Source organism: Microcebus murinus, chromosome 16, assembly GCF_040939455.1.
Source record: "Microcebus murinus isolate Inina chromosome 16, M.murinus_Inina_mat1.0, whole genome shotgun sequence".
NCBI lineage: Eukaryota > Metazoa > Chordata > Mammalia > Primates > Cheirogaleidae > Microcebus > Microcebus murinus.
Genome location: NC_134119.1, coordinates 53,463,228 through 53,481,072, shown reverse-complemented (window position 1 = coordinate 53,481,072; position 17,845 = coordinate 53,463,228). Strand labels below are relative to the sequence as shown.

Sequence of the window (17,845 nt, the reverse complement as noted above, 5' to 3'; positions counted from 1 at the left end):
CCCCCGAGGGGTGAGCTGGGAGAGGCCTGTGTCCCTCACTACTCTGTGTAGCCCCAAGAACTTGACGGCAACCTCCAGACTCCAGATGAGACAGAACTAAGACTTCCACCCCCCAGCCCCTATGTATTTGGGAGTCCCCAGCACACAGCCAGACCGGGTCCCAACTGATCTAAGGAACAAGCCCAGAAACCAGATTGTTGCCACTCCATATTGACCATAACCACCTTTTCTTCTTGTCTTTCTTAGGAGGCATCCTAATGTGTAAGCACACGCCTAAAAGCCTTCCTGCATTCCTAATCCAATCTGGCTGCCCAGGAAATGAAACAGGCAGTCCACCCTCCGCATGTCTCCACAGGCAGATGTGCCTGAGGAGTGACACGTGCCATACGAAGAACAGAAGTAGAGAGACGTCTATCAGAGGGGGAATAGGAGAAATGGGCATTTGCTGTGTTCACACCTGTGTAGATCATGTGCGACTGTTTCCAGGGCAGGTGATGAGGACTGCGTAGAATGGCAAAGCATGGCAGGCCTCGGCCGCCACCCAGCAAGCTGTCCCAAACAGAGAGCTCCAAACACAATCAACTTCTCATTCAAAACAGTCGCCACATAAAGGGTGGCAGTCTCTTAAAGTTTGGGGCCACGAATCACAGACAGCTCCCAATTACAGTGAATGATGTCCACCTGTGACGGGAGGCATGGCTGCCGTGCCCCCAAAAGCATAGCAGTGTCCTCTCTCTAGAGTGGAAGGACACTGCCACTGTCACTTGAAACAGGGCACTTTCCTCAAAGGAGAAGGAGACTGGGCTTCCTGGGGTCAGAGCATGCATCCTGACCCTGGTCCCCTTCTGCCACCACTCAATGGGTCCAGCCAACCCGTGCCGAGTCCACCCCCGCCAGGGAGGCTCCGCTTCCCTCCTCTCTGCTGCCTTGGCTGAGCCCTTCACCTCCTGAGCCAGGACTGACCACGCGGGAGGGGTGTCACCTATTCTAAACTCTAGACTGGGAGCTCCCTGCGGATGGAAAGGCCAGGGGACGCTGGCCCAGCAGGCATCCAGGAAACGTGTGCTGAATGAATGACATCCACCTCTCCATTCATGAGTTTTAAAAACAACCGTTATGGTTTATAAAAGCATAAAATAAAATCCCAAAAAATCTGTGCTAGCCCAGGGTCTAGCTCATAGCAGGTGCTCACCAAATGGAATGCACTAGAAAAAATATAACCTCTCTTCTATAATTTTCTGGCAAAAATAAAAAGAAAGGAAAACACTCTCCTCTGTTTCCCAGCTGCCACAAGTTTAGATGTGAAAGGGCCACAGAGAGACCAGAAATGAGCCACTGTTCCTCCTACCCAGCTGACAGGAGGAACCATGCTGAGAAAACAGCCCAACCCTGAAGGCTCAGCACACAGTCTTGGCAGTGAACCACCAAACACACAAACTGAAGACAAACCTCTGTGCCCAGGACGTCCTGGGAGCCGCCAGCGCCCAGCCTGGGCTGGCCCATCAGCTGCCTTCGCCACCTGGGATCTTAAGGCCCAATATCGCCTGTGGCTTGATTTCTCCTGCCTTCTCACACTGTTTACCAACAGCAGCACTCTTCTAAAGTTTTACCTTCATTATAAAAAGAATACCCACTCACTATCAGAAAATGAAAAATACAAGCAAGAATACAGAAGGAAACAAACTACTCATGACCTCAGCATCCAGAGACAACCTCTGCCAACCCGTCACCTTCTTCCCTTCATCTGACTTCTCTGCAAGCTGGAGTTGTGTGTGCATGGCTGTGCATCCTGTTTTCTCACTTTTCACCTTATAGCATGTCCACTTTCCCAAGTCCCTATGGCTTGTCATAAATGCCATTGTCCAGACTCGGGAATGAGAAGCAGCAAACGTGAATGCAGACAGACCAGCGGTAGAACATACAAAGTATGATCCGACTGCACGTAAGATTTGGAGTGTGCTTCTGCATACTCCCTTCGGTGGCATTAGCACATTAAAGTGCAGGAGGGCGCATAAAGCTGTACTTCCACAGAGGAATGGGTCCCCTCCCACGCACCACGGTGCACAGGCTCTGGGGTTGCACAACACAAAACAGACCCAGTCCCTGGCCTCATGGAACTTGCATCCCAGAAGGGGAAGACACACAAGCAACAAACTAAGCGACAGGCAGATACAAGTATCAGATGAGGAGGATTGCTGTCGCAAGGAGGGGAAAGGGCAGCATGTGACAGTGACTCGGACTGGTCTAGATGGTGCTCAGGGCAAGCCTCCCTGCAAAGGGGGCATATAAGTCGGGCCAGCCTTGCAAAGATGGGGGGCACTAGGGTCAGAGTGCTCCTGGCCAATGACATGGAAGTACTTGTGCAAAGACCCTGAGGCAGAGAGCCTCAGGGGGCGACCTACAGGTCGCAGAGAGCTACCTACAGAAGGATCTCATTGTCTTCCCCTTTGACACCTGAATTATCTCCAACCTTTTTGTGTTAATCTTGGCTAATTTGATAGAAAATGGTAGTATCTTGCTGTTTTAATGTCATGACTGGTGAGACTGCACTTATTTTTATGCTTAATAGGCATTGCTTTTCTTCTTTGTGAATGGTGCATTCCCATTGTTTACTTATGAACTGAGGTATTGTCTTGTAAATTTGGTAAACCCTTTATACATTGAGGATATTAACCCTCTGCCACATTGTTTTAGGAATGTTTCCTGTTTATATCTGCACTCCTTATTGTTCTAGTTCCCTGCATGGCATCTGTGCAGCAAATACTCTGTTGGGGAAACTGGGCATATGGTAATATTCGCCTTTATCATTACAACAGAAATTCATTTTCAGATCCCATTAGATGTTGCTTTTAATCCATCATTTGCAATTGAGTTTTTAAAGAGGATCAATGGCTCAAGACAAAGTATAAAATTCCCACTCAACTTTTACCCTGTAAAATAGGAGTATGGGTTGAGTATTCCTTATCCAAAAGGCTTGATATCAGCAGTGTTTCAGGTTTGGGAATTTTTGGGATTTTGGAATATTTGCATATACATACTGAGATATCTTGGGGATAGGACCCAAGTCTAAACATGAAATTCATTTGCTTCATATACACCTTATACATATAGCCTGAAGGTAATTTTACACAATATGTTTATAATTTTGTGCATGAAACAAAGTTTGCATACACTGAACCATCAGAAAATAAAGGCGTCACTATCTCAGCAACTCATGTGGCAGATCTGTGGCCGGGTGGCATAGCCATAATTCCTGCCTCTGAATGTATATGCTACCCATAGCAATCATTTCTTATACTTAGTCACACATATCAATAACACCATGAAAAAAATAACGTATGGGCACGCTGTTTGAGGGAATCTGGGTGTGCACAGATCTTTGTCCCTTGGAGACATTAAATAAACTGTGTGCTGTATGCCTGCATTTTGACCACAACATGTCACATGAGGTCAGGCGTGGAATTTTCCACTTGTGCCATCATGTCGACATGCAGAAAGTTATAGGTTTTGAAGCATTCAGATTTGGGATCTTTGGATTAAGGAGGCTCTATATATACTTCCACCCTCAGAAAACTCTATAAGGACAAGGGCAAGCTTTACACATCACGGCCCCATTTTGCAACAATAAATGCAATGGGAAATGTTAATTGTCATCATTATTTGACAAAGGTGTTCAGTCAAGCAAGTTGCCACAGGAAAAGCCAGACCGACACTTGCTAGGTGACATGGAGGGAAGCAATCCTGTTGCCTTTGATCAGGGTCACTCGATATCAAGATGCCAGCTTCTTGTTTTGCTTTGAAAATTTTAGGGATTGTGAAAGCAGGTTCTTATTTGAATATTTTAGGGATTATGAAAGCTCTCTCTGTGGAACCAGAAAGAATAATTAAAATGAAATTGTGCTTATGGCTCACTTACATTGGAGGGACAGAAAGGCAAGTATGTGATTGAATCGGAGTTAGCTTGAGTGAGTAGTGGGGAGTTCGGAGTTTGAGAACATGGTTCTAATACGCACGTGTCTCACTTAACACGGTAACATGCAAAACAGGGCCTGCCTGTGTCTGTACACATTTCATGCATCCACCACCCAGGTCAAATATGAAACATTCTTAACACTTGAGAACACTGGCCCCTGCCCCTCCTAACCAACCCCATCCCCAGAGGGAATGGCACTATAGATTAGTTTTGCCCCTCAAACGTCACATACATGGAATCACATAGCATGCAGGTTTTGTGCTGATCTTCTCTGCTTTTGTTCTGACATTAGTTCTGTGAAATTCATCCATGTTCAGTGTGTGTCAGAAATTTATTCTTTCATATTATTATGTAGCATTATTTCATAATATTACATAGACTGAACACAACTTTACCCATTCTGTTGTTATGTTTACTGTTTGCACCACATATTTTATATTCTTTTACTTTAGGGAAAGTGGGTCTTTATGTTTAAAGTGTGACTTTTGCATCCAGTCAATTTCTGCTTTTTAACTGGTTTAGTCCATTTATGTTTCATGTAACTATTGCTATGATTTCTTCAATTCTGCCATTTGCCATCTCTTTTCTATTTGTCTCATCTGGTTTTTCTTTCTCTGATCCTTCTTTCCTATATTCTCTTAGTATAAATAAACACTTATTTTTAGTATCTCATTTTATTTCCTCTATTAATTAGCTTTTTAGCTGTGCCTTTCTGTGCTATTTTTTTAGTCCTTAATTTGCCACAGTCTTCTTGAATTAACAGTGCCATGCACCATGTCAGGTGAGATTTAAAGACCTTGCAGAGTGTAAGTCCATTTCCCACCAACCACACACTCCTATCTTTTGTGATACTGCTTTACTAACTTACTTCTGCATGTTATAAACCCCACAATATAATTATTGTTTTGCTTCAAAGTCACTTGCATTTTAAAGAAATTAAGAAAAAGACAGTCTATACCTTTACTCTCATTTGCCCAATTCTGATGTTCTTCATCTCCTTCCTATAGAACTAAATATCTATTTGGCATCATTTCCCTTCATCTTAGGAACTCCTTCTAGCACCTCTGGTGGTACAGGCTCTAGTGAGAAATCATCCGACCTTCCATTTATCTGAAAATATCTTTATTTCACCCTTATTTTTTCAAAGAATGTTTTTGCTGGATATGGAATTCTGAGTTGACAGATTTTGTGTTATTTTACAGCACTTTCATGTATGAGATAATATATGAGAGTCCCAGTTGCTCCACATCCTTGTCATTTCTTGGCACTGTTAGCTTTTTAAATTTAGCCATCCTGGTTGTCATGCAAAGTTGTCTGTGAGCTTTTCTTCCTCTTATAAATACAGGTTATTTTTAAAAGCAAATACAAGATCCACCATTAAATTTTTATCAATGCTATTTATCCTGGATTTCCAATTTTTGTTATTTTAAACACTTCGGGGCATAATTTATATATCTTAAAATCACCCATTGTTAGTAAATTCGCCAAGTTGTACAACCATCATTGTAATCTGTTGTAGAACATTTTCACCACCCCACTAAGGTCCCTCGTATGCATTTACAGTTAATCTCTATTCCCATTTCTAGCCCCAGTCAGCCACTAATCTACCTTCTGTTTCTACTTGACTATTTGGGACATTCCATATAAATGGAACCAGAGAATATGAGAGTCTTTTGTGTCTAGTTTCTATCATTCAGAATGTTTTTGAGGTTCATCCATGCTGTAGTGTGTATCAATATTTCATTCCTTCTTATTAATCAATAACATTCTATTATATGGATATGCCATGTTTTATCCATTCACCAATTGATGGATATTTGGTTGTTTTCACTAATTATGAACAACACTGCTAAGAACATGCATGTACAAGTCTTTATACAGACATGTGTTTTCATTTCTCTTGGGTAGGTACCCAGGAGTGGAACTGCTGATCCAGTAGGTAAATTTGTGTTTAACTCTTTGAGAAACTGCCAGACCATTTACAATCCCACTAGCAATGTATTTCCCACTGCTCCACATCCTATCCACCACTTGCTATGGTCTTTCTATTATAGTCATTCTAGTGGATGTGAAATACCTACTTATAATTTAAATTTGTGGTTTCCTGATAACCAATAAGGTTGAGCACCATTTCGTGTATTTTTCAGTCATTTACTTGCCCTCTTTTTGAAATACTCTTTCAAGTTTTGCCAATTTTTTGAATTATTTTTATTGTTTTATAGTTTTTATAATCTGCACAACAGGTCTCTGTGGCATGTGTACTGATTATCTTCTCTCAGTCTGTAGTTCCCCTTATCTCTTTTATTGGTACCCTTTGACAAACAAAAATTCATGTCCAATGCACAAGCCTTTCTGAATAGTGTATTTATGGAAATAGCTTAAGAATTATTTAGCTGCTTCAAGATCATGAAAATAGTTGTGCTTTCTACTATTAGCTTTATTGTTTTGCTTTTTACATTTAGAACTAAGGCCCACTTTGAATTAATCTTTGTGGATGGTATAAGGGTCAATGTTCCTGTTTTAATTTTTCTTGTAGACATCCTGCTGTTACAACACTGTTCATTGAAAAATCATTCTTCCCCTAGTAAACTGCAGTGGCATCTTTTTCCTAGACCAGGTGGCCACACATGGAGAGGTCTGTGCAGGGACTCCCTGCCCTGCTGACCCGCCACCCTCAGCCTCGCTGTCTCCATTACTGCCGCTGTGCAGCAAGTTTCCTTACAGGTTGTATAAGATCTCCAATTTTTTCTTCTTCAAGATTGTGAGTCCACATCTTTTAAAAAATTTTTTTATCAAATTTAGAATCTGCTTCCCAATGTCTACCAAAAAGTCTGCTGGGATTTTAGTCATAGAGTGCGCTGAATCTATAGATCAATCACTGAAGAACTTACATATAGACTAAGTCTTCTAATCTATGAAAATTGTCTCTCTCTCTCCACTTATTTAGGTCTCTGATATAGTGTGGATATTTGTTCCCTTCCCTCCAAAGCTCATGTCAAAATTTGATTCCCGCTGTCCATGGTAGGGCCTGGTGGGAAGTGTCTGGGTCATGGCAGATGGATCTCTTATGGCCAGTTTGCTGCTGCCCTCGAGGTAGTAAGTAAGTTCTTGCTCTATTAGTGCCTACGGAGATCTGATTGTTCAGAAGAGCCGGCCATCCTCCCCCTTGACTTGCTCCCTTCCTCTCACCATGTGACACCTGCTCACCCTTCACCTTCCACCATGAGTAAAAGCTCCCTGAAGCCCTCACCAGAAGTGGACTCCAGCTCCATGCTTCCTACACAGTCTGGAGAACCATAAACTAAATAATCCTCTTTCCTTTATAACTTACCTAGCCTCAGGTAGTTCCTTTACAGCAATGCAAAATGGACTAAGACAGTCTCATTTATTTTCTCAGCAATGTCTTATAGTTTTCAGAGTAGACATCCTATACAACTTTTGTTAGGTTTATTCCTAGGTATTTGAACTTTTTGCACTCTTTTTTAATTGATATTTTTTAAAGTTTCTTTCCAATTGTTCACTGCTAGTATATAGAAACTATTTTTGTGTACTTACCTTGTATCTAGAGACTCTGATAAATTCACTATTAATTCTAATAGTTTGTAGGGTCTTGCTATGATCTGAATGTGTTCCCCCAAAATTCTTTATGTTGAAACTTCATTATGTTGAAATCACCAACGTGACAGTCTTAAGAGGTAGGGCTGTTAGGTGGTGATTAAGTCATGAGGAAAGAGCCCTTATGAACAGGATTAATGACCTTATAAAAGGGTACAAGGGAGCTGGCTGCACCTGTGCTGTCCTTCTGCCCTTTACACAAGGTGAGGACTCAATATTCAAGGCACCACCTTAGAAGCAGAGACAAGGCCCTCAACAGACACTGAGCTTGCCAGCACCTTCATCTTGGACTTCACAGCCTTCAGAACTGTGAGAAATAAATTTCTATTATTTATAAATCACCCAATCTGTGTTATTTTGTTATAGCAGCAGGAATAAAGTAAGTCTTTTGGATTTTCTACATCACAATCATAGCATCTACAAATAATGAGTTTTCCTTCTTCTCTAGTCTTTAAAACTTTTCTTTTATTGTCTTTTGTATTTGATACCCTAGCCTGTGCAATGCTGAATAGTGGTGATAGTGCACATCTTGTTTTGGCCTTGAACTCAGGTGGGAAATGTTCAATATTTCACCACTATGTACGATGTTAGTAATAGGCTTTTTTGTTTGTTTTGTTTTTTGTTTTTTAGAGACAGGGTCTTGCTCTGTCCCTCAGGCAGAGTGCAATGGTGTGATCATAGCTCACTGCAGCCTCAAACTTGTGGGTTCAAGAGATCCTTCTGCCTCAGTCTCCTGAGTAGCTAGGACCACAAGCACATGCCACCATGCCTTGCTTTTTAAATTTTTTATAGAGACAGGGTCTCAACATGTTGCCCAGGCTGGTCTTGAATTCCCAGGCTCAAGTAATCCTCCCATCTTGGCCTCCCAAAGTGCTAGGAGTACAGGCATGAGCCACTGAACCCAGACAGTAATAGGTTTTTGATAGAACCATTTATCAGATTAGGGAAATTCCATTCTACTCCTGGTTTGCTGAAAATTTCTATCATGAAGTTGAATTTTATCAAGTGATCTTTCTTCATCTATTAAGATGATCATATGAATTTTTCCTCCTTTATTGTATTATGTTGAATTATAGTCACTGATTTTAGAATATTATGCCAAATTATATTCCTAGAATAAATCCAACTTGGGCATGACTTATTAGTCTTTCTATATATTGCTAGATTTGATTTGTTAATATCTTACTAGCATTTTTATATCTGTTCATAAGAGGTAATACAAAATTTTTTTTTCTTTTAATACTGGTTTTGGAACCAGAGTTATGCTGGTTTCATAAGTGAGTAATGTTTCTGTTTCTCTGTTTTATGGAAGAATTTGGCTAGAATTAATTTTATTTCTTCCTTAAGTACTTGAATAAATTTGCCTGTGAAGCCATCTAGATCTGGGCTTTTCTTTATGGGAAAATTATTAATTACATGTTTAATTTCTCTAACAGCTATAGATTACTCACATTCTTATTTCTTGCAGTGTCAGTTTTGATAAGTTGTGCTTGTTCAAGGAATATGCTCATTTCATCCAGGTTTCAAGTTTATGGACCTACGCCGTTCACGATGTTTAATGTCAGCAGGAGCCATGGCCTTTTTCCCCTAACACTTTATCGGTGACTTACAGTCCCTTGTTTGCTTTATCAGTATTGCTAGGGTTTATCAATTTATCAATTTTAATTTCTTTTGAATCTGTTGATTTTCCTTACTTGATTTCTTTTCAATCTTTCTTGCTCTTTATATTTCCTTCATTCTACTTTCCTGGAGTTTAATTTGCTGGTCTCTTTCTTTCTTTTTGAGAGGGAAGCTCAGATGTTTCATTTTCAGCATTTCTTCTTTTTGTCTAAAATATGTTTTACTCTAAGGGCTACTTACAACCCACAAATTTTGAAATGTGTCTATTTTGATAAAAGTGTCATACCCCTTAAAAGGAGTAGTATTCTGCAGTTGCTGAAACATGATGTCCTGTCAGTTTAGTTCATGCTGGTTAATTGTGTTGTTTAAATCGTGTACATCTTTATTCATGTTTTGTCTGCATGTTCTATTGCTTGCTGACAGAAGTAGGCTCGTCCCCAACTATAACTGTGGATTTGTCTATTTTTCTTTTTAGTTTTGATAATAACTAAACTTCAAAATGAATAAAGAAAAAATTAAGTACATTCCTACTGAATTGACCCTTTGATTAAGAATTTCCCCTATGTGTCTTTAATATTATGTCTTTCCTTAAAGTGTCTGGCACTGATACAGCCAGAACAGCTTTGCTTTGGGTTAGTGTTTGAATGTTGCATCTTTCCCTGTCCTCTCACACTCAGTCTGCACTTAAGATGTATGTCTGGTAAATGTCACCGCTGGTGTCCGACCCAGTCTGAGGATCTCAGCTTGCTACACTCTTTAGCCTCCTGCACCGCACAGGTTCAAGGTGTGGCAAACGCCTTGAGAAGCAGACTGGTCGTGTGCTTGGGGCAGCCTGTCCCTCCAGAGAGCTTTGTCTGCCATGTGGGCTGAGGCTGTGGGAGCTGCCACGGCCTTTCCATCCCACTGGCTGACCTCGCCCAACACCCCAGCACTCAGCGGATATTCTATGGAGTACACTAGCCGCTTAGGGGTCCTCTGCTTCCCATTCTTCCATGACAACCCTGAGATGGCAAAAGCCATCCTCATCTCTCTAACCCCGGATGGAGTCTCTTCACTTGGGGACCCTAATACTCAGCCCACACTAGGAAGCAGAAGATGCCCCCAGGGAAGAAAGCCGCTGGCAACTCTCAGCCCACCCAAGCCCTTCCCTCGGAAATTTCGCTCACAGCTTCCACAGCTCCCCAATGTCTTTAAAAATATGATCACTTCCAACTTACGTTTTTCCCTAGCTGTTGAGGCAGGATGGCCGCACTGTCCTGCCCCTACCCACCGCATCTTACCTGCAGGTGAAGTCTGCTCACCGCCGTTTAAATAAAATGAATCATAGATGCCCAGCGCTTTGATATGCCCTCACAGTGCTTTCCCACAACACCCCTAGCTGTCGTGTACCAACCTCGCTCTACAAGCGAGGAAACTGCTCTGCGCAGTTTGTCATCTGCCAAGGTTCGCACACCAAGAGAGGAGACCTGCAGCCCGGGAGCCTTGCCACACCTAGGGGGGCAGGGACCGCCAGAAACCCAGCGTCTCGAACAACGCCCAGAGCTCGGTAGGTCCTCTTTTCCCGCTTGCCTGCGAAAGGAAGGCGCGTGCAGCGGGCTGGGGAGGGACGCGGCACGTACCAGCCTGCGGATGTCGCGCTCGCACTCGCGCTTGATGCGGTGCACCTCGTCCTGGTGCGCCTGGTAGGCGGCGCGGAGGTCGGCCGCCTTGGCCTTGTCGGCCTGCATGCAGTTGCCGAGCGCCTCCTCCGCCTGCTTGCGCGCCGCCTTCAGCTCCAGGATCTCCGCCTGCAGCCGCTGGCGCTCGCCGTCGAAGGCCCTGCGCGCCTCCTCGCGCGCGTCGGCCAGCAGCGCGCTCTTGACCTTGTCGGCCGCGCCGTCGCGCAGCACGTGGAGCGTGGCCTGCAGCCGCTGCAGCTCGCCCTCCTTGATCTTGGCCGTGCGCGCCGCCTCCTGCTCGTGCTGCCGGATGAGCGCCTCGCGCAGCGCCTGCAGCTCCTTGGTCTTCTCCTCGTGCAGCTTGGCCTTGAGCTCCGAGATGTAGGCGGTGTGCCGCCGCTGCTCCTGCTCGCGCTCCAGCTTGGCCTCCTGCAGCCGCTCCCGCAGCTTGCCCACCTGCAGCCGAGCGGCGAGAGAGCCAGTCAGGGTCAGCCTGCCGCCCCGCACCCGGGATCCTCCCGGTGGGGTCCCAGCCTCCCATAGCTCCCCACCTGGAATCTTGCCTGCTGGTCTCCTGGAGGTTGGAAACACCTGAAGATGTTGGGGAGGAGCGTCAAGGCTTTGCGGCCCCTTCCAATTGGTAGATGTATGAGGAAGGCCAGTGTACCAGCCACAAAACACACTGGGCAGAAATTATCTCTCCCCAAGGCCGAAAAGTTTTTAAACCAGAAATGAATTTTCAGTGCCCCCACACTCTGGGTTAGCGCCCAGGGATGGGCTCCTGTCGGGGTGGCGGGACATCACTGTGGACCTGTGTACCCCCATAGCTGCCCCCAGTGCACCCCCACATTAACCTCCCACAGTCCCAGGGAGGAGACAGGCCCCACCTCCGTTCTGTCACAGGCAGCTAAGGCTCAAAGACAATCCCAGGGGCCCACCAGAACGAGGTGGTGCCAGCTTTGCCCCGGCCTGGGGCCAGGCCAGTCCTGCCCCAGTCTACTCCTCTAATCAGCAAACAATCAAAACAGTATTTGTAAATGTGCCAAGGGAATGTGTTCTAAAACACTTTACGATGCTTTCTTCGTCCTTTTCATTTCAAAAACCACGCAGCACACACACTCCACAGGAACCCTGGACGATGCGCCTGTCTTCTAAATATTGCTAGTCTCTGGAGAACTGAATTGTCTCTGATGCACAAGCTGCTTCTGCGGAAAACGGCAACATTCCCCCAGACCACACAGTTTATAGCATACTGACGTGATAAAATTAATTGTAGGTGAGGAGTTTTACAATGTCACTTGGGTATTGATAAATCTTTACTTACAACAGCAGGGGAACCAGCAAATAAAACCAGCCTAGGCAAACACACAAGATCCATGTGTCCTTCGTCAAACACAGTCACAGAAACAAAACCAGACAACCAGTCGATGTCTGTCCACCTTGCTATGGGGCAGGAATCAGAGTTTTTCCTAATGGAATTAGGACCAGAAATCCAGAACCCTAAGAATTCAACAGGATCTTCCCAGTTATGGACAAAGTGCCTCTGACAAGTCTCCTCCCAGGAGGCAGCCCTGTCCTAATGCCCTGGTTACGGCCCACAGCCACCTGGGGTCGGAAGGGCCAGAGACAGACCCAGAATCGGTGTGAGGGGCTGTTGGGAACATATGATTGAGGAATTAATGAAATGTGGCTCATAAGACCATTATTTTATTGTATAACCCAATATTACTATATTAAAGACAGAAACAGCAGTTTGCAGGGTTTTGCCCTGAAGGAATGTGTGGACTCTATGGTTCACTTATTAGAGACTGCTATCATGGGAGAGCTCTCAAATCTCCGGTAGGAATGTTTTCCAGGAAGGCTTCCTGGTGTGTCAAAATCTGTGAGCTTCCCTGTGTCTTGAAAGACAAGACAAGGCAAATGTGGCCCACAGGATGGGAGCTGTAGACAATGAGTGCACTTTGCCCAGAGATGAGCCCCGGTGGTTTTAAACAACCTGTTTATTAGAGATGGGCGTCCTGCTGTCTCCTGTCTGTCTACCTTTAAGTCCACCATAACTAATCAAAGAAATATATAGAGTCACTATACCTCTTTTGTTTTACCTCTGTTATTTGACAACTACCTCTTAGAACTTAGAAGTTAGCCCCTAAAAGACTTTGTACCTGTTTGTTCACCTAGATAGATTAGAGGCCCCTTGAGAGGACTTTTGACCCTAACCCACTACCTGTATCCCCTAGCAACTGCATTCCCTGATATGCAAATTTGTGACCCTGATGACTGGTAATTGATGTCTGTGATTATAAACACCTGTATGAATCTAACCATATTGCTGGCGTTTGTGGAGATACGCCAGTCTCCTAGGTACTCCCCTCTGTGTTATATCTGATCTTTTTATATATATAAAACTATAAACTATACCTTAGTCTCTGTGTATTCTTTTATTTCTCTCTGTTGCCTATCAATTTGCCTATCCTCTGTGGCGACCCCTATCTTAGGGACCTGGCTCCCTGGGGAGAAGCAGCGGATCTCCTCACGGGCCTGCCTCACTACTCTCCCCTCAATGAGCCAGTTTCCCTGGGCTCATTTCTCAGCCTCTACGGTGGTCGACTTTGTGGGTCAGTCAACTGGTCAAACACCAGTCTGGATGTTGCTGTGAAGGCATAATTTTTAAGATGAGACTAACAGACCTTGCGAGGAGCAGATTGTGTCCATAGTCAGTGGCAGCCCTTGAGGGGAAGCCTGCCCCCGAGGAAGGCGCTCCGCCATCATACTGCCTCGGGACCCAAGACCAACACCAGCCCCGCCTGCCGGCCCGCCTGCACATTCCACGTCTGCCCACCTCCACAATCACATACGCCAATTCCTTAAAAACAACGACAGTAAAAACCCACGATGATGGGCAGGTCAAAGAGACACAGGAGCGACCTGACAGGAACCCCAACAGCCAACTGTGTCTCAGTCCAGCCGCCCTCGTGGCCTCTTCAGGAGGCCTTTGTTCGTCTGGCTGCTGGGAGAATTTAGCAGCAATGTGTTTATTGGCTGGTCTGAAAAGCATTAATGTAAACTTTACAGCGGCGTTTAAGTGTTACTTGTATGTGCGCTCACAGCTGTCAGTGCCACGTGTAAAGTGCTGCTACTCCGGCCCCGCGTCCCTGTGGAACACCAAAGGACGAGCGGCCCAGACGCGTCCCTGTCCAAATCCCCACCCTCCGAGGCAGGGGCAGCCTGGGGACACAGCCACAGCCCGGGCTCTCCCAGGCCTCCTTCCAACCCAGCACCACTGCCCCCTGTGGGCATAGTCAGAGCAACAAAACAAAGTAGTATAGGTTTGTAATCTCAAGTATAAAATGAGTATCCATGAATCTAGACTGATATAAATGATTCACTAAATAAACACCAAAGAAAAATATACAATAAAACCAAAATAAAACTCCCAAGATCTCTGTAGTATTCAAAACACAAGCCCACTCCTCCCCTGGCTCGCAGAACTAACCCACAGCAACCTCCCTCCCTCGGGCCTGACGCACGGCAGCGTCACCCACACTGAGCCCTGTGCCTGGAGCGCTCTGCCAGGTCTCCAGGGTCTGCTTCCTCATCCTCATTCCAAGGCACCTGTGCCAAGCCCTTTCCTGCCAACCACCTTCCTCCGGGGTCACCCGACTCCCACTACTCCCACCTCTCCTGTTTCAGTTTAGTCCTGGCACTTGTCACTACTGAACACAAACATACGCTAGTCTCATGGTGTTCCTTGCCTACACAAGCTCCAGGGGAAAGAGCTGGATCTCAAGAGCATTGAGGCTTCTAGGACAGAGTGAGGCACAGCAGGTGCTCAGTAACTACCTGTGGACTGAGCAAAGCATGCAAGGATGAAGAACCTGGTGGAGGCTGCAGGGCAGCTGCAGGCTGGGGGCACCCACCAGGCTGGCCATCAGGCAGGGCCACACTGGTCCCACTGCCGGGGCCTCTCTGCCTCTACCTCCCTCCATATTCCTACAGGGGAAGGAAGTCTCCCATGGCCCTGTCTGGGTCACCACCTCCCTGGACACCCAGAGCCCTGCAAAATTCTCTCCATCACCACTCAGATCCCACCCAAATGCCAACCCTCCCACCCCACCCACTGAGGCCGGCAGCCCCTGAGTGCAGGATGAAGGAATCTCCAGCTGGTGAGTGGGGACAGCGACTAGACCCTGCACAGCCCAGTTCTGACCTGTGTCCTGACCACCGTCCCCTGCCCACACCCCTCCAACTGTGGGTCTTGCCAAGCCGGGGACTCTGCCCCACTCAGGCTGCTCATGAGTGTTGCTGGATACATGGGACTGTGCGAGCACCATTCTCTTCCCCTCCAGACAGCAAGGCCCTGAGTGCCAGCTCCAAAGCTGCCTCCATGAAGCCTTTGCAGGCCCTTCTAGTCCCCACACTATTTTCTAAACTCTCTAATGCAATGTGCCAAGTGCCGTTGTACGGCCAGCTGCCTGTGCCTCTCTGCGTCCATCCCTGAGGGCAGGGGCTGTTTCTGAGTCACTTACAAACACCTGCTGCCCAGCCCAGACTCGAGCACTCAGGGCCTTGCCAAATGTTTGCCACAGCCACTCGTCCTTCGGTGTTCCACAGGGACGCGGGGCCGGAGTAGCAGCACTTTACACGTGGCACTGACAGCTGTGAGTGCACATACAAGTAACACTTAAACGCCGCTGTAAAGTTTACATTAATGCTTTTCAGACCAGCCAATAAACACATTGCTGCTAAATTCTCCCAGCAGCCAGACGAACAAAGGCCTCCTGAAGAGGCCACGAGGGCGGCTGGACTGAGACAGTGAGAGGCCCAGACGCGTCCCTGTCCAAATCCCCACCCAGCCGAGGTGGGGGCAGCCTGGGGACACAGAGGCACAGCCGGGGCTCTCCCGGGCCTCCTTCCAACCCAGCACCACTACACCCTGTGCAGACCTGGTGTTTGGGGCTGACCTGTGTCCTCTGAAATTCATATGTTGAAGCCCTAACTCGAGGGCCTCAGAATGTGACTGTGTTTGGAGACAGGCTTTAGAGAAGTAGTTAGGGTAAAATGGGAACATTAGGGTGGGCCCTAATCCAGTCTGACTGGTGTCCTTATAAGGAAAGCAGATATAGACACAGACAGGCACAGGACAGGGCCACGAAGACAGAGGCAGAAGAGGGCCATCCGCAAGCCAAAGATAGAGGCCTCAGAAGGAACCAGCCCCATAGCCCCCTGGCCTCAGGCTTCCAGCCTCTAGGACTGTGCGACAAATGTGTGTTGTTCAAGCCACCCAGTCTGTGGGACTTTGCCACAGCAGCCCTGAAAGCTAGCTACCACACCTGGACACATCCCCTCACCTCCCCAAGCTCCACTTTGTGAACTAAATAAAATTTCTAAGCCCCTAGCCAATTGAATGAAACCCTTTTGGCCAAGATGACCCCAGAAAAACCATAAAGCTGAGCTACCGGCCACGAGAAGGGCAGTCAGCTAGGCATTGTGGTGCTGCTGCCTTGAGGATATTTTTTATAATAACAAGACACTAAATCATTAACAGACCATGCAGGACAAAGCCTAACCCATACCTGCAGGCCATCAAATCACTTACCAGGTCACTTGAGTCTTGGTAAATGCCCAGTGGATTGTCTCTGAATAATAGACATCCTTAAAACATTCCAAGCCTTTAGACAAAGCTTCATTTCTCTAACAAATTGCAAACCAAAGAATCTTTAGACACGCCTATAACCTCTAAGCACCCCCAACCCCTTTGAGATGTCCTGCCTTTTCAGGCCAACCTTCCACATATTGACTTATGATCCTACGTGTAATTCCTGTCTCCATGAATGTATAAAACCAAACTGTAAACTGGCTACTGCAGGCCCATTTTCTCAGAACCTGCTGAAAACATGTGCTCTGGGCCATCAGTCACACACACTCAGCTCAGAATAAACCTCCCTAAATTACAGAGTTTGGGTTTTTTTCCCTGTTAACAGCTTGCTCACCTGTACCATGGGGGAGGCCATCCCTGACATCGCAGGTCCCTGCAAGGGTCATGACCCCCTCTAAAGTACCTGGTGCTGTCTGCACAGAAGACACATAAATGTCACCCTGACCACTGAGCAAGCCTGACAGGCAGCATCCAGGCCCTGCATGTCACCACCTCGTGCATTCCTCAAACAAACCAGGAGGCAGATGCCTTATGCCTTAGCGGTCCTCCCTTACAGATGAGAAAGCTGAGGCGGGGGATGGGTACATGGCTTACCCCAAGACCTTGAGCCATGTAGGTGGCAGACATGGGATAGAGCCCTGGCGGTCAGACTTGGGTGTGCAGTTTCCCTCGTCACTGCAGCTGCTGTTGCTACGTCCAGATCCGACCTGCCAGCCCCTGCAGCCCCAGCCACCCACTACCAGCCCTGAAGGACCCGGGGAAGTGGCCTGGCCTCTCGACCTGAGCAGGCTGCTGTCACCAGCAGCCATGGCTAGAAGAGGCTGGCTGCACTAGGCCTGGAGTCCTGAATGCCCGGGTAGGGAGGGAGGTGCGTCTGTCCCCAAACTCCAGAAGCCCAGTGCCCAGGCTGAGAACTCAGCCTCTGTCCTTGTAGTCATCTTGAGTTGTGTTGGAGCCAGGGCCAGGCCCCAGCCCCCTCTCCACCCCAGAGCTGGACCCCACCCAGCACTCCAACTGCTTCCTGAATCCCAGCTCAACTAGACAGGGACACCTGCTGCCTCCAAGTTCCCCAAGCAGCCTCCTCCCCTCCGTCCAGGTGCTGTAGCAGGGGCTGGAGGGCACCTTCAGGGCTAAAGGTTGAACCTCCCTAACGAGGCCAGACCCTCAAATGCTCAAACCACCCAGGAGCAAGCCCAAATCTCTGTCCCCTTTCTTTCTTCAGCATGGACAAGCTCCTCTCTGGGCCCAGAGCCCCTGGCTCACTTTACCCTCAAACCCACCCAAGTCGGAGCCACGGCAATGAAAAGGGCTGTGGCAGTGCCT

At 46.8% G+C, this 17,845-nt stretch overlaps 1 protein-coding gene across 3 annotated transcripts in view; it reads right to left on the bottom strand.

The window, feature by feature from the left end:
* Positions 1-17,845, bottom strand: part of JAKMIP1 (janus kinase and microtubule interacting protein 1) — a 145,962-nt gene that overhangs the window by 58,731 nt on the left and 69,386 nt on the right. For all 3 annotated transcript variants that reach the window (XM_012739718.2, XM_012739717.2, XM_075992947.1), the window contains exon 3: positions 10,828-11,322. In XM_012739718.2, coding sequence (XP_012595172.1) covers positions 10,828-11,322 — 495 coding nt within the window. The remainder of the gene's footprint in view (positions 1-10,827; positions 11,323-17,845) is intronic.